A 16,675-nucleotide genomic window follows, 5' to 3' on the forward strand; every position below is an offset into this window, starting at 1 on the left:
AGGCCCTCAGGATGCATGATTGCCAAGACTTGCTCCTCCTATGTTGTTAGTTGTGCGGGAGGAGGTGGGGGTCCACCGCCAGTCCTCTAGATAGCGAGATGGTGTCTTGCTGCTATGAAACGCACCTTCCCCCATAGGTCGTTCCACCTCTTCCTGATGTCATCACTTGTTCTGGGGTGCTGTCCCATGGCGTTGACCCTGTCCACGATCCTCCACCATAGCTCCATCTTCCTAGCAATGGATATCTGCTGCACCTGTGCTCCAAATAGCTGAGGCTCTACCCTGATGATTTCCTCCACCATGATGCCTCCTCTGAGAATGTGGGGTGTCTTTGTGGTGCCATGGGAGTTGTGTGAGTTGTGTAGGTGAGGGTGAGTAGGGTGATGTGTTGGGTGTGTGATGTGGGGTGTGTGGCTCTGGTTTTGTCTGTGGTCGTGGTGTATGTCTCATGCCAATAGTTTGTATTCATAAGGGTTTGTGGGTAATGTGTGTGTATGTTTTATAGTGATGTGGGTGTGTGTATATGGTGTGTGTATAGGTGTCAGGTGTGTATTATTCAAATTGGCCAATGTAGTGTTGTTTTGCACGTGTGTGTGTATTTTGAGTGCTGCGGGTAATGGGTAAATAATTACCCATTCATGCTCCATGAGGCGAACTTTTGCCGCTAATGGTTCCATTGCTATGGCAAACAGTAGCGGGGATAAGGGGCATCCCTGCCGTGTCCCCCTAGAGATCGGGAAACTATCAGAAATCACCCCGCCTGATTTCACCCTTGCGTTCGGGCTAGAGTACAATGTCCGAACCCAGCGGATATAGTTAGGGCCTATTCCCATACGGGCCATCGTGGCCAACAGAAAGTCCCACTCGAGCGTATCAAAGGCCTTTTCTATGTCTAATGAGAGCACCATTTCCTCCTGTGCATTCTTGGGGGTGTCTCCTATTATGCCCAACAATCTTCGATTATTCAGGAAGGTGTTACGCTTGGGAATGAAGCCACTCTGATCTGCATGTATCAGTAAGTGCATGAGGGGGGCCAACCTGTTGGCCAATATTTTGCCTAATATTTTGCAGTCTGTGTTCAGCAGCGATAGTGGTCTATAAGATTTCACATCTGTGTGGTCTCGACCCTGTTTAGGGAGTACTACTATCAGAGCCTCCCTTTGAGATGTGGGCAAGCTTTCTGTAGTCCACGCCTCTTGGAACACTCCTAGCAGATGAGATTTCAAACTGGGTAAATAGGCTTTGTAATACTCCGAAGGGAGACCGTCAGTGCCAGGCGCTTTGTTCCTGGGTAGCTGTGCAAGGGCTAGTTCTATTTCTGCTATTGTTATAGGGGTTTCAATTCCATCTCTATCTGGTTGTGGTAGCTGGGGTAGGAAGGAGTCCGCCAGAAAGGCCTCTAGTTGTGTAGCCGTGCACGCAGTACGTTTAGTGTATAGGTTAGAGTAATAATTCCTAAACACCTCATTTATTTCTGCTTGTGTAGTAGCCATTTCTTGCGCGCCCACCCGGGTGGCCCCTATCGGGGCCTGCTGTCTATCCTCACGTAGTAGCCACGCTAGCATTCTGCTTGATCTATCTCCTTCCGTTTGCAACCTGGTTAAGTAATATTTATAGTCGTGGCAGCGGAGCCTGCTATCTGCCTCATTATATTTTAAGCGCTTTTCTTTCAGGGCAATACTGGTAATTTCCCCCCGTGCTACCGCTTTTTCCACATCCCGCAGCTCCTTCTCAAGTTTGCTAATTTCCGCCTGTAAGGAGCGTCTCACTCCCCACGTAGTGGACATACATACTCCGCGGGCCACTACTTTGTGGGCATCCCATTCTATCGCCCGGGTTGTTGCAGACATAGCGTTTATTTCCCAATATTGGCCTATAGTTTCCCCCAGTGATGTAGCGAATGCTTGGTCTTGTAGAGCTTCCGCCTGGAATCTCCAAGTGGGTATTACCTGACGTGCCCTGCCCCAATTCAGGGTTACCCGCAGAGGCGCATGGTCCGAGACTGTCTTTGCCAAGTATTCGGATTCAGTTATCAGCGCCCCTATTTCGCGAGTGCCCCATATTATGTCGATTCTAGTGTGGGTATTGTGTGGGACCGAATAAAATGAATATTCTTTTTGCTCTGGATGGCCTAACCGCCATACATCATATAGGCCCATAACATTTGCCCATTCTTGCAGGGGACTTACGAACTTCCTATTAGTTGATGCGCTCTGGTGGGCGCTAGTTCTATCTAATGCTGCCATTGGGGTGCTGTTAAAATCCCCACCCCAGATGGCAAGGGGCATGGGGTGGGTCAGCAACGTTGGGGTGAGAGTGGTGAGAAAGCCTATGGTGCCACTGTTTGGGGCATATACCCCAACCACAGCCATTTGTCTACCATCTAATCTGCCCTCCATTACTACGTACCTCCCTCCCTGGTCTATCTTGTGTGTTGACATGAGGAATGGAACTCCCGCTGCTATCCAGATCAGCACCCCTCTCGCGAAGGTCGAATATGTTGTGCCAATCAGCTGGCCCCCCCACTTCACTCGCACGTCTCGTAGATCCCCCTCCAGCATATGTGTCTCTTGCAAAATAGCAATATGCACTCCTAGTCTCTTAAGTCGAGCATGCACTCTAGCCCGTTTGTTCGGGGTCCCTAGGCCCCTGACATTCCATGTTAATATAATATACTGGTTCCCCATGTTGCTTCTAGAAGACATCTTATAGGGTGCAGGGGATATGTTGCTGTGACATGAGCCTGGGTTTTAATGTTGGCCCATCTGGTCTCTGCCTTTCTGCTGCTAACATTTAGATATAACGGGTGCAGGTCCATCTTTAGTGCATTAAGGGGGTGATTCTGATTCTGGCGGGCGGCGGAGGCCGCCCGCCAGAATTCCGCCCCCATTATACCGCTCCGCGGTCAGAAGACCGCGGAGGGTATTATGAGTTTTTCCCTGGGCTGGCGGGCGGTCTCCAAAAGACCGCCCGCCAGCCCAGGGAAAAACTCCCTTCCCACGAGGATGCCGGCTCGTAATCGAGCCGGCGGAGTGGGAAGGTGCGACGGGTGCAGTGGCACCCGTCGCGTATTTCAGTGTCTGCAAGGCAGACACTGAAATACTTTGCGGGGCCCTCTTACGGGGGCCCCTGCCGTGCCCATGCCATTGGCATGGGCACGGCAGGGGCCCCCAGGGGCCCCGCGACCCCCCCCTACCGCCATCCTGTTCATGGCGGCTTTCCCGCCATGAACAGGATGGCGGTAGGGGGGGTCAGAATCCTCATGGCTGCGGAGCGCGCTCCGCAGCCATGGAGGATTCAAACGAGCAGCGGAAAGTCAGCGGGAGACCGCTGACTTTCCGCTTCTGACCGCGGCTGAACCGCCGCGGTCAGAATGCTCGTTGGAGCACCGCCAGCCTGTTGGCGGTGCTCCCGTGGTCGGTGGCCCTGGCGGCCACCGCCCGCCAGGGTCAGAATGACCCCCTAAGTGATTCCGATCGCTGCATTTCTACTAAACTACTAACCCCCACCCCCCTAGTTAAACCCCCTATGCTACTTACAACTGCAATGAAACTACAAAACTTAAAAATGCGTAACATAACTTTTATCCAGTTGGATTTACTTAGTGGGATTCTCATATCTTACAGATGTGGCTCTTGTAAGGGGCTCACATCATGCCGCAGACTAAGGGCCTGATTCTAACTTTGGAGGACGGTGTTAAACCGTCCCAAAAGTGGCGGATATACCACCTACCGTATTACGAGTCCATTATATCCTATGGAACTCGTAATACGGTAGGTGGTATATCCGCCACTTTTGGGACGGTTTAACACCGTCCTCCAAAGTTAGAATCAGGCCCTAAGTCTGCCAATATCTTCAGGTGCCCCCCCTCGGCATGTTTCCGTTCCTTCTGGCCCCACCCGCCCGCCTCTTGCCACCTGTTTGTGCCCCAAGTCACTTAGCTTAGTGTTTATATCAAAGATGTATATTGTTGGAAGCGTTCTGTCCCCGCAACTCGGCAGTGTCGTGGAGTCTCCGCAGGTTTTCCTGGTACGAGCGCCATCCCTAGTGTTCACTCTGGATCTGAGCGACTAGTTTATAGATCATCCGCAGATCTCGGAGTGACCTTCGGCCCACCTAGTTCTCCAGTTACCGTGGATACGGAGCTGGCTGTGTCTGAATCCAGTTCCAGCTCCACAAGCCCACCAGGAGTTATATTGCTGCTTTGCATGTGTAGTGGCGTCTCTTTAAGCACTTTTGCTCTTTCCTCTGCTGCTTGCTGGACATTGGGCTGGCCTCTGGTACGCCGTTTGGATCTCGTCCCTGCAGTGGATCTCCCCCATTTCTCGTCCTCATCTGCGTCTTCCCGGGGGTGTGCAAGGCCCTTGGCATGGAGCCATGTCCAGGCGTCCTCGGTACTGGTGAATATATGGGTATGGTCCTCCATCACTACTCTCAACTTGGCTGGGAAGAGCAGGGCATATTTTATGTTCTGTTCTCGTAAGCGTTGCTTGATTTTAACAAAAGAATTACGCCGATTCTGCACCTCTTGCGTGAAGTCAGGGTAAGCATTGATGTTCGAGTCTTCATACTTGAACGGGCCCTTATTGCGGAATTGTTGCAATATTGCATCTCGATCTCTGTAGTTTAAGAACCTGGCAATCAATGGTCTGGGGGGCTGGCCAGGGGCCGGAGGCCTACCCGGAACTCTGTAAGCCCTTTCAACTGAGAAAAACTTGGATGGAGCCCCACTTAACACCTCTTTAATTAGCTACTGCTCTAGGGAAATTTCTGATTCCGGTTGACGCATACTTTCCGGGAATCCCAGAAATCTCACGTTATTTCGGCGCGCCCTGCTCTCCATTTCCTCGGATCTTCTCCAGAGTATCTTCAGCTCTTCATCCATGCACTGACTTTGTTTTTGATTCCCTTGCACTATTGGGGTTAGTTCCGCTATCTCAGCTACAGTTATTTTTGCTTTTTCGGCTAGGCTGCGATGATCCACTCGCAGGAGGTTCAGGTCTTGCACGACTGCATCAATTCTGCCCTCCAATGATGACTTAGTGTCCAGTATTGCCTGCAATACTTTCTCGAACTGGGCTGAATGCGCTAGAAGTGTGTTTTCCAGAGATTGTAAGGATGGGCCAAGTTGTTGATCTGTTGGCGTTATCGCTTGGGTTGTTCGATCTGAGTTCTTGGTTGACTTGGCTCTACCGGCCATTTTGGCTGTCAGGGGGGTGCCTCCCGATCCGCAGGGATTTCGCACTGATGGGCTTGCGATTAGGCAGTAAAGCAAAGGAGCATCCAGTCCTGATTTGGCTAATTTTGGCCTGTGTGTTCAGTGACAAATACTGCAGTCATTGATAAGTTCAATAGTCTAACTCAGCGTTCCCATGGGGCTGTCCGCCAGGCGTGTCGAAATGTGTAGGGGATACTGTCCTTGGGGAAGAGCGCTTGTTTCTTCTTGTGTGGCGGCGGGGCTTGGTGTCAGAGGTTTCCCTCAGATAGAGGGGAGAATTGCTGGACGGCCGGGTGAGGCGCCGAGGCACGGGAAAGGTCCCGGGTTGGGGCGCTCGCGGGGTGCTGCGAATATGCCTCGTGCAGCTAGGAACCCTTGTGGCAGGGACCCACTGCTAGAAGGACCAGAACAGTCCACGCATCTACAGTCCAGCCCAGCCATCCATTCTGCCTGTGGTGGATAAGCTGTGCTCCCAGGAGCACGCAGTGCGCTTCTGTCTTGCCCAGTTGCGTGGGTGGAACGGTGGAGTGAGGGGGGGGGCGCTTGCCACCCTCTAGGATTACCCCCTCCGTGAAGTTTGGTGTTCCCCTACTCGTGGGCGCCCTCCTCACCTTATTATTATTTTTATTCTTTTTTTTTTTTTTTATTCAAATGCCCAAAGTTTCTGGTCCTGGACTCCCCGCTGCCTGCTGAGCCGCCGCCGCTCCGCGTCTGCCCCGCCGGGCCTCCTCACTGCTCCTCCGCCGCCCTTCTCCCCGCCGGCCGCCGAGATCAAAGATGGCGCCCAAGCTCCTCAAGACGGAGTCCCAGGGCGCCCGGCAGTGCAAGACTGCACAATCCTCCGCCGGATGCGCCTCCCCTGCTCTCCCGGTCTCAAGCAGGCGGGGAGGCAGGCAGCGGCCGCGCCCGGTGAAATCGCGACCGGGGCCGCAGCCGCAGCTCCCCCCGCCTCTCACCGCTCTCGGCGCGGGCCGACGAGTCCCAGACTCGCCCCGCGGGGTCCGGAGCGCGCTCGCAGCGCGAGCTGAATGCCCCGGTCTCCCCCAGCCGCGCCGCCGTCCCGGCCGTCCCTGTCAGGCCGCTGGGGGGGCGCCTGCCAGGATATCCCGAAGTGGCCGGGAACGGAGCGCTCGGATCAAGCGACCGTCCCGGCCGCCATCTTGGCTCCTCCTAAAGAGCCCCTAATATCACGTAACTTAATCTCAAAATCAAATGATAAACATACAGACCAAATCTTCTAAAGAATCTCAATTTAATCAAAGCATGTATGGTCACGCATTCTAGGATTACAGTACAACTCAAAAGCAAAAATAACTGTGCAATGGAAATAGCATACATTTAGATTCAGCAAAGAAACTTCATCAACTATCCTTAATAAGTAGCAAACATCTGTGAGTCTCCTAGCTAAATGTCTGATTAGAAAAGCATGTTTGGGCTTCATGCAAAACAATTTAGTCAACACAAATTTGGAAAAACATCTAGTTATATCTCTATCAAAATTAGCAGTTGGTACCCAGAAACGAAAGACAAATTACATCAATCAATAACATTTGGCTAGTACCTCTCCTCGGTATGGATCAGCAAGCTGCGATAGTCTTCATCAATTGGACATCTGTTCGATCAGCATCGGAATTTAGCAATAAAGTTCAAGATAGAATTCTCTAAGTAAAAAAGGATCAAAGCAAGTACACCTCATCCGTGAAGAAGGAAACCAGAAAGTATCTAGGATGGGAATAAATCGCAATGGGGCTTCTCAGCAAAGGATTAAGAAAAATGAGCTCTCCTCTCTCTGTGCAGTTGGGCTAAGTCAGAATTTTCTAGAACTCTTCCCACTTTGCAATTGGTCAAAGAATCATACATTTGCATTTAGTCCAATGAAAGTAGAACTTCAAATCTAAGATATAATTAAACTGTCTTTCACATGTAGATGATTGGCTCCTATTCTCCTGTTCCCATCGTCAGACTCGCCAGGTAACAATTTTGTATCTCTCTGTCCTCCAGGCAGTGCATCCATTGTTAGCTCCTGGGAACATCGCTTTCACACACATTAAACTCTACAATGTATTGATAGCTAGTACAGCATATTCTAACAAGCAGTTCTCATGGGAAAGGAAAATCATTTACTAGTGTTTGGTCAGTGGAATATTACAAGTATTTATTTCTCTAAACAGCCATTTTATGTGAATTATTTAAACAGTGCAGTTCAACATGAGGCTGTGCAACTAGGCCTAAGACCTCGCTAACTTAAGGCCTACAATTAATAAAGCAAATACATAATACGGAATCATTAATATAACATACTACTACATTAGTTTAAACATGAGCGCGTCATTTCATATTAATAAGCAATTAATAAGGACACTTCGTGATTAATGACGGCCACTCAAATAGGCATATTTTCCAAGTTGTGCATTATTTTTCTATATTAATTCAAATTCTATGCAGATTTATAATTCGGAATACATGTATATTAGTAAAAATTCAGCGTTCACAATAGCACCAATGCAAATGGCCACAAGAGGGTGCTGGAATATAAAAATAGCCACAGACCAGGTCTTGTTGTCACTGGAAAGGAAGCATTGCACTACAAAACAATATTTTGCCTGGGGCTCTGAAAATCATTCCTCTGGAGCTGCTAGAATGAATTTTTAAAAACAAACGTATAGAAGAAGTGTCTATGTAGGTTGTCTTTTCGCGAAAAATATATTGTGTAAAAAAATCATCAATTCATCTGTATATTTCTATCACTATCAGGTACACTGAGGAAAAATTGTATAACACTTTGTTTATCTTTTTTCAGTTTTAGGATGCTAGAACCCATGTCAGACCCACTGCTCAGCTCAAGGTGAGACCAGGTCCACTCTAAAAGAAACCTGCTTTCCTGTGCTAAATAAGCCATATTTGCCACATGTTCATAGTTGTGAGGAGAGAGAGGTCGGCCTATGGGTGTGTAGTCCGTGACACTTTACAAGCCTCTTATCATATGGTTTAAACTCTAGCAGGTTTGTTACAAACTTTCATAAGTATAGGGCTGTATGAACTGGTTGACTAAGTTCTGAATTTTATGATTTTGTAGAATGCTTTGGAGTCCCCCAAAAGTGATGCAGATTTTACTGATGTATTAATCACAAAGACAATTTGGAGTATGTAACATTAGAATTTGTGAGTAGGACCTAAAACATCAAAAATGGGAATAAGAAGGGGATAGTCATACTCAATTAGTACAAATAGAAAGGATTGTACCCTATATGCACTTAATCTAAGAGGGAGGTAGATGTTTCGGGGACATTCACAATCGTGTGTAAGAGTACACAAAACACTCCTGTTGTACTGCTTCCTCTACTCATGAATGCTTTTGTGAATCTGACCAAAAGTGTTTAAGTGGGGCTTGTAGGTAGCCTCAGTTTGAGGTTTTGTGGGCAAATGCCTTTTAATAGGGAATGTCTTTAGAACCAGTTTATAAACTTAGTAAGAAATATTTTCAATATTCACAGCAGACATATTACAGTTGCAGTAGTAACTTTTTGCACAACCAACCAAAGAGTGAACTATCTCCATTCTCTCTTCATGTCCCTGAACCCAGATGATGCACTATGCACTGAGTGAGTGGCTCCTAGGTAATCGTGTAATGGACATTGAGTGACTGTATGTGTCTAAGTAAAGTTTGGTGTTGTTCTTTTGGATGCATTTTTGGCTAGATAAATCATCTCAATACATTGATTTATGATGTCAGTGAAGTCTGAGGTAAGAATGTGGCAAACATCAACTTGATCATTTCTGATATTTTTGTTTTTCAACCAAGTACCCCTTACCATAATGGAAAAATGGACTCTATCTGTAATTATTTTATGTCATATTTGTGCTTGCTAGATCAGAGATTTAAAAGAAGATTCTGTATTATACTAGTTTATAGGCTACCCACAAAAATCTTTCCTCAGCAAATAAACTATTGTAAAAAATTCCTTTCTCCACAATTTAATAAGCCTACATTGTCTTTGAAGGACCTAAGTATAAGCTAACTTGGATTTCCAAAGGTATTGGCTGCAGTGTGTAAAATAATGTTTGTAAAAAAATAAGTAAAAATTAGGTGCAATGGAGGTCACTGCAGCTTGTGCATCCTGCCAGTACTACCAAATGTGGTGCCACTGTTACCTACTAATCATCATGTACCAACAAATGTGAACGTTTAATTATCTTGTGCTCAGCCTCTTGTAGTTTGGCACTGAGCAGTCAGGCTAAACTTTGAAGGCAAAGTGTAAAGTATTTGTGCAAGAACTCATACAATAATCCAGTGAAAACACCACAAAAATACACCACACAGGTTTAGCAAAATGGAGAATATTTATCTGAATAAAATAGTGTTAAAATGATAAAAATCCAATGTACACAAGCAACGTTATGAATTTTTAAAGATTAAATTCCACTAAAGTGCTTAGAAACACAATAGCTCCAACTGGAGCTATCACGGCGTCGTTGACAGCGTGGTTCCCAATAATCTGATGCCACAGGCACTGGTCACGGAGTCCCATGGACCGCGGGGGCCGTTGCGGCATCAGTCCCTTACAGCATCCGGGTAGATGAGGCATTGGTTTCGCACTGTGAGGCAGTGGAAGGCGAGGCGCATGTTCCGTCCGGTTGCAGGGGGAGCTGATGAAGTAGTTTTAAATGCCAAGTCGAAGTGGCAGTGAAACCGCACACACAGGCCTTGCACTGGCAGGCCTGAGACATGGTTAAGGGGCTACTTATGTGGGTGACACAATGGCTCCAGCAGGCCCACTAGTAGCATTTAATTTACAGGCCCTGGGCACATGAAGTGCACTTTACTAGGGACTTACAAATAAATTAAATATGCCACATTGGGTAGGAGACAATGTTAACATGTTTAGGGGAGAGAGCACATGCACTTTAGAACTGGTCAGCAGTGGTAAAATGCGCAGAGTCGTAAAACCAGCAAAAACAGGTTAAGAAATATCGAGGGATGCAGGTGAAAAGTTGAGGGATGACTACCCTAAAGCTGTGAGGTGTAACAGTGAGGAATCAATAATCCACCAAGAGAGACCTGGTGATGGTCAGCTGTAAGACGGAGGATATTTTCAATTTTCATGAAAGATAATCTTTTTCCAATAAAAGCAGGAGCATGACCGTATGATAGGTGGACTTGAACACCATGCCTTAATAGAGATGAGGTCTTAGGAAACAGTAAAGCTAAGATTGTCTTGGCGTGGCTGAAGTTCAAGGAGCTGATGGTCAGGGAACAGCTTGGTCTTGATTCACCTGCATCGGTTGAAATTTAGGAAACCCTAGATATAAAGGGTAAGTGTAGTCTAGGTGATAGCTAATGCTTGCCTTTAGAGCTAGTCTTTTTCCTTCCTTATTCAGGAAGAGCATCACCTTCCTTAACTAGCTGAGACGAAATGAACAAGTTGAGATGACTAAAAAGCTCTGACAGCTGTGACTGGTGGCCCAGTGGACTAATCCAATCACTACAGGGATCTGTGTGTGAGTGGCAGATTTAAGTTCAGATGTGTCCACCCAGAATTTCATCCTTCCAAGATTGATAACATGCCTACCCTCGAGGTGGGTAACATTAAACATTATTTTAGCACCAAGATGTCCTCAAGGCCCTCATTAGGAGTCTGGCGGTCTCATGACAGCCAGATTAGGGATGGCAGTCCCACCGGCAACAGGCTGGCAGTGAAGACTGCCACATTATTAGTGTGGCGGGTTGGCTTCTGCCAACCCACCACATCCACGCTTGAGATGAGCATCTCCGACCTGGCAGACCAATGAAGACCGCCGGCAGTATTAGGAGTCGGCTTTCCACCAGGGTTTCCATGGCTACGGAATTTCTTCTCTGTCACCGGCAGGTGACTCCCCCCCCAGCAAGCACAATACCAGAACCCCCCACCTACCCATCTGGTTCAGCAACCCCCTCCTAACACCCCCTACCCACACTAGTGGTAGAGCACCCCCAACCCCTCTCCCTGCATACATGCACCTGCACACAGACACCCACACACACCCCGCATACCCTCATTCACCAACACTGACATACATGCATTCACTCACATGCATCCGTACACGCATTCATTTCAACATTCATACACGCATTCAACCACACATTCACACATTGATACACACACCCATGCACACACCCATACAAACAAGCATACACACTTACTTTCACACACGCAGACATACACCCACTCACACATGCACGCACACACAACAACCCCACCACTCCCCTGTCTGACACCTGACTTACCTTGTTCGGCGAGGAGGTCTTCCGGCAGAGAACAGGCGCTTCCACTGCCGGCAGCACCCTGCCATCAGGACACCGTCAGATCGTATTACAGGTCGTAATACGGCTGGTGGAGTCCTTCTGGTGGGGCGGGCCAGTGGTGGAACCGTCCTTGCGCCTCCGACCGCCAGCACGACTACTGCAGGATTTCCATCCAAACAGGGGAGAAATCCTGCAGTACTCTTAATATGGTGGGCGGAAGCCCACCAGCACTGGCGGTCTCTTGGCACCCCTGGCTTTGGCGGTCTTTGAAAAAGACCGCCAAAGTCATAATGAGGGCCAGAATGTGTTCCGGGAAGATCGTGTACATTTGGAGAGTGAAGAATGGTCTCAGACACCTCCAACATAGCATGGAGAATAAGAGTGCTGATTGCCATAATCTACCTCTCCTCCAAGGTCAGCCAGGGCGGCAAGAAGAATCAACTTGATGCTGTACTCACGTGAAACCTTGCCTGACAAATGTTTAGCATATTAGTGCTTTCAAAATAGCAAGCATTCTTCATCTAGAGATCCTTCGAAACGTTTGGGTGCTCCAGGCTGCAGGAATATTGGACAATTCTAGCCAGTCCCACAGGGTTGAATAATCAGCATCTGTTTTTTTTCAACTAGGGAACCTATTTTAAATTATTCAGGAAATCCTCCATAAGTAAAGATGAATTGAGTAGTTGTTGCAATAGGTCAGGAATAACTTCATGAACATCTATAGGAATGAGAGTAGGAGTAAGATCAATGGGGCAGATGGATTTGAACTTCAAAGATAATAACTGTGACATGAAAGGATAATGAATGGTTTAGTTTGGTCTAAAATTACATTTTTTTGCATGTCAGATGGATTGGTCTGCTCTTTATGCTGGGGCCGGCTTTGAGTCTGTAGAAAGCATTAAATGCAGAGACCATACTTAGGATTTATCGGGCTATGAGCCAGTCTGTCGCAAAACAATGCCAATTACTATTTTTGTAATTTAGTATTTAAATCTTTGAAATAATATTGCTTTGATTAAAATGGCACTGATCTAAGACACTTGCCCAGTTCATACGCATAATACACGAGTTGCCAGGGCAGAAGATGGTAGCTGTTGCACTCCTTTGGCCCCCTAGACCTGATTGTGACTGCTAGACTCTAAGGCTGCAAAGGCAGCACAATGAATAAAAGGTAATTATGTCATCAGAAGCATAATTATCTTCGGTAGTTCTGACCCATTGATTTTCCAGAGGCCCAAAGCAGCTCAAATATCAAGTAAGGTTGCAACTCTCACTCAGAGTCCCACTCCTGACACCTTAACCTGCACACAGGCAGCGTCAACATTAGAATGTCATCTTCAGTGCCACAAGCTACTCTAGTGCTGCTTGTTGAGAGCCTGGTGTGGGGAGCTGGTGTGGAGGTAAGATGGAGCAACTCACTCTTCATCTCAAGAATGCCTGTAACTTGTCAATGTCTATCCTCAAGCTCCATTGCTCCCAGTTATATTAATGGTAGGTTTTGTTAACTTTAGTGATAGCGCTGTTTTATCAATAGGATCCAAGATCACTTAATGTGAGGTCATAATGATCAAAGGTTGTGTGATATAGGTACCTCTTTTGTAATCTTGGAATCTTGGAGTGGGTTCAAAGAGCATGTAATGTGACGTCCACTGATATTAGCATTTTGGTGAATTGACTTTCAGGCTAAAGCCATTAAGTAATAATATATTCCTCCGTGAGTCTAATTTTCTTTTCTGATTGAAAATAGAGATCCTTCTAATGGCATGGTCAAGGTGGTCTTGCAATGAAGCCAACTTACTTTTGTAAATACTGCAACTGGTATTTCAATTTTGTCCAATATACACATTATATTAGAGATTGTAAATACATAAAACATATACACTCAACATAAGAATACACTAGCTACAGTCAGGACCCAGTCCTTGGATTTCTTCATTCATGTAAACATTTAATAGGTAGCACTGCTGTGTTTATTCCCATTATCACCTCTTCCCCTTCAATAATTGTGAAAACCTGCAAGAGTCTACAATATCACTATTCAAATGTTTAATGGAGAAAAAAATAGAATACAGCTGGAGTAAGAAAAATAGTTTATACTGGACCATCAGAAGTATTCTATCAAAGACAACTACATTTCAATAAAGGAAGATAACATAAGAGGAAATTACTAGAATTAGCAAAGAAATACATATAGTGTATACTGAGTGCAGGACCTTTCTTTAGAAGGGTGAAAAACCAAAACCAAAATGACCTACCATTATGTCTGCGCACACACACACAATCACACACACATGAAAAATATATCACAAAACAAAGGAGAACATGAGAGCAAGAACAAAAAAGACCATCATACTTTCAAGAGTAGAATACAACGTAGCATTGCATTGAGAGCATTTCTTTCCATAAAGACCAGATTTTTTTAGGTTATTCAAGCAATGATCTACCTATTGTTTGTGTCTTTTCTTCCAAATTCTTAGAATTGCTATCTTGTGGTTAGTGCTGTAAAAATAATTATTGCCACTGAAAAGAAGTGAGACATCAATCGTGGTGAAGAAGAATCAAATGTGCCGGGCATTCAATGTCAAGTTGGAAATCAAATTAAGACAAGCAAAACCATCTTTCCAAAAACCAGTGACAAAACCATATCTCATAAGACAAATCACTTAAGGCCCTAGTACACCCTCAACACTTGCAAGCAGAAAGTTCCCAATCAAACATCAGACTAGCTGCCGTATATTTTTTATGACATTTTTTCTGTTGCATCAACCAGATATTTAAATCCAATTATTTCAGCCGACTACTGTGAAAAACTGACACCCAATCAAAGTACTCGCTTAGAAAACAAGATCATCTGATGAAGCAGAACGAAATTGGGAGCGCTGTGTGTGAAGGGAAGATTAAGGGCCTCATTATGACCCTCGCGGTCTTATGTCCGACTGCCACATTACCACTGTGAAGGTAGCGCCACGGTCGGACCGCCAGCATTGCCAGTATTACTCCATGTGAGGGACTGGTTGGTGCTGGTGTTCTTAGCAGTGATGCCCTGGGTATTACGACCCCTTCTCCGACAGAGGTTACATAGCGGTAGCACTACCATGTAACTGCAGGCGGAGATGGGGTGCAGGGGGCCCCCTGGCCAGCCCCATCGCAATTTTCACTGTCTGCTTTGCTTTGCTGGTACACACTACGCACTACAGCATTGCTGCCGGATCTATTATTGTAGACTGCTTCCTGCTGGGCCAGCGGGCAGGAAACTCTTAAAGGTGTCCACAGGAATGTGGTCGCGCTGGTGGCAACCTGAACGTCAGGACTTCGGCGGACGACCTTTTCCGTCCGCCGAAGTCATAATCGACCCTTAATTGTTAATGTCATAAAGCATTGATGTTAGAATGATGGTCAATCTATCTCACTTCATTTCTTTTGAGATGAGTGAACCCTTGCATGAAAAAACAAAGCACATTGAGCCCTAATCGGAAAAAAAGGAAAAGTACATTTGGAGTTCCAATTGCATGCCTCACAATTTGTCCGGTATCTCCAGCTCCGAAACACTTTTTCTGATCACTATGATGACCCTTTGGGAAGGGAGGTATATCACAAATCTATAAAACCCTGGTTGTACACTCCCCGGACCTACTTGGACTTTGGGGGCACAATGGGAGAAGTGGGTGAGGTCCCTGGAAGAGACAGACTGGCGAGATGCCTCTGTGGCACTCCAGATGTTGCCCATTTCGGCAAGTCTCTAGTTCATCCAGTTTAAATGCCTTCATCAGGCATACCTTACACCTTATTGACTCTGAGGGGCTCGGATGTCTCCGTCTCCTGCATGTGTGCGGTGTCAGGCACCTAGAAGGGATTTTCTCCAGGCAGTGTGAACCTACCCCATGATACAACAATACTGGCTACGAATATTTTCAATCTTATCCAGGGTGGTGGGTATCCATGTGGCTGCTGGCCCCAGACTTGCGCTCTTGGGTATTTGGAGGATATGGTGGAACCTCGGGGGAAAAGATGCTGATGAGGTTGGGCAGTCTGCTGGACAAGAGTGACATAGCTAAACACTGGACCTCTGCCAGTGCTCCACCCATAGTGGCCTGGAGGCGAGGTATGGATTGGTGCGCAAAATTGAAAGAGACTATCTACACTGCACAAATATGATAAAGTTTGGCACAAGTGGTGGGCCTATTATGGTTTTGAGGGAACAGGCCGTCCAATGTAGTAGCAGGTGTTGTATAATCACGTGTCTGGTATGGCTCATGGCCATGGGAGCCTATGTAATGCTACATAACATCCTGTTTATAAAGTGCTTGCTTTCTGAGAGTTTATTTGTTGTTTCGAAAAACAATAAAAACTTTGTTTTTTTTTAAATTAAGGAATTAAATATTTATAAAAAAAGAGTACGGTAAAATACACAAGGTAAATATAGATACGATCAGATGGTGATGATAAAAAATAAAAAAGGCTTAACCATAAATGTTGCAGGAAATGGAAAAAGAGGAAAAGGCTGTGGGGAGATGGTAGATAAAGAAAGAGCAGATAAGGGAACATTATGTACACCCTCTTCTGGCTTAATACAGCTCCTGCAACACTCCCATTATACATGTAAAGCATGCTTGATCAGACCTGAGTGCCACAGAAACCACAGTGCGAAGGCAACCAGCGACCACTGTGATCTACTGGTGGGACACTGTGCACATATGTAGTCCGGTGGTTAAGTTGTTGACTACTGTGACAAAATACATGGGTTTTAATCCTTGCCATTTTGACAAGAATATATCTAACTTTTAGAGCTCCATTTACAGGTTGAAGAACAATTTTAAATTGTCCGTGGATAACAAAAATAGACCCAAGTCATATTAACTGTCAGCAGGTGGGATGCAGAGTAGGGCAATCGTCACTAGATGTTTGTGCCTGGAACCATCTAGAAAGGTACGGTGGCCCCGTAAAGGAAAATCCATACATGGTCATTGTGTGCATGGAGAAACCTCCCAGTGCACTAGGCCATTAATTGTTTTACACAACCAGCCTCCTGCTTTGCTTGTCTAAACATACAGAAATGCTCTGTGGGGAAGATAAAATGGCGCCAGCTTTTCTGCATTTCAAAGACAGTGGAGCCGCTGGTGTGGCGGATGCATTGTAGGCATAGAGACTCCCACCGGGCAGACAGAGTTAACTAA

The 16,675-nt window shown here is 46.3% G+C and overlaps 1 protein-coding gene across 1 annotated transcript in view; it reads left to right on the plus strand.

Annotated features, from left to right (window-relative positions):
- The window catches only part of LOC138258618 (cadherin-related family member 4-like), a 137,662-nt gene that overhangs the window by 24,717 nt on the left and 96,270 nt on the right, over positions 1 to 16,675 (plus strand). The window contains exon 2 of the mRNA XM_069205963.1: positions 8,019 to 8,063. Coding sequence (XP_069062064.1) covers positions 8,019 to 8,063 — 45 coding nt within the window. The remainder of the gene's footprint in view (positions 1 to 8,018; positions 8,064 to 16,675) is intronic.

Source organism: Pleurodeles waltl, chromosome 9, assembly GCF_031143425.1.
Source record: "Pleurodeles waltl isolate 20211129_DDA chromosome 9, aPleWal1.hap1.20221129, whole genome shotgun sequence".
NCBI classification, from domain to species: Eukaryota; Metazoa; Chordata; class Amphibia; order Caudata; family Salamandridae; genus Pleurodeles; species Pleurodeles waltl.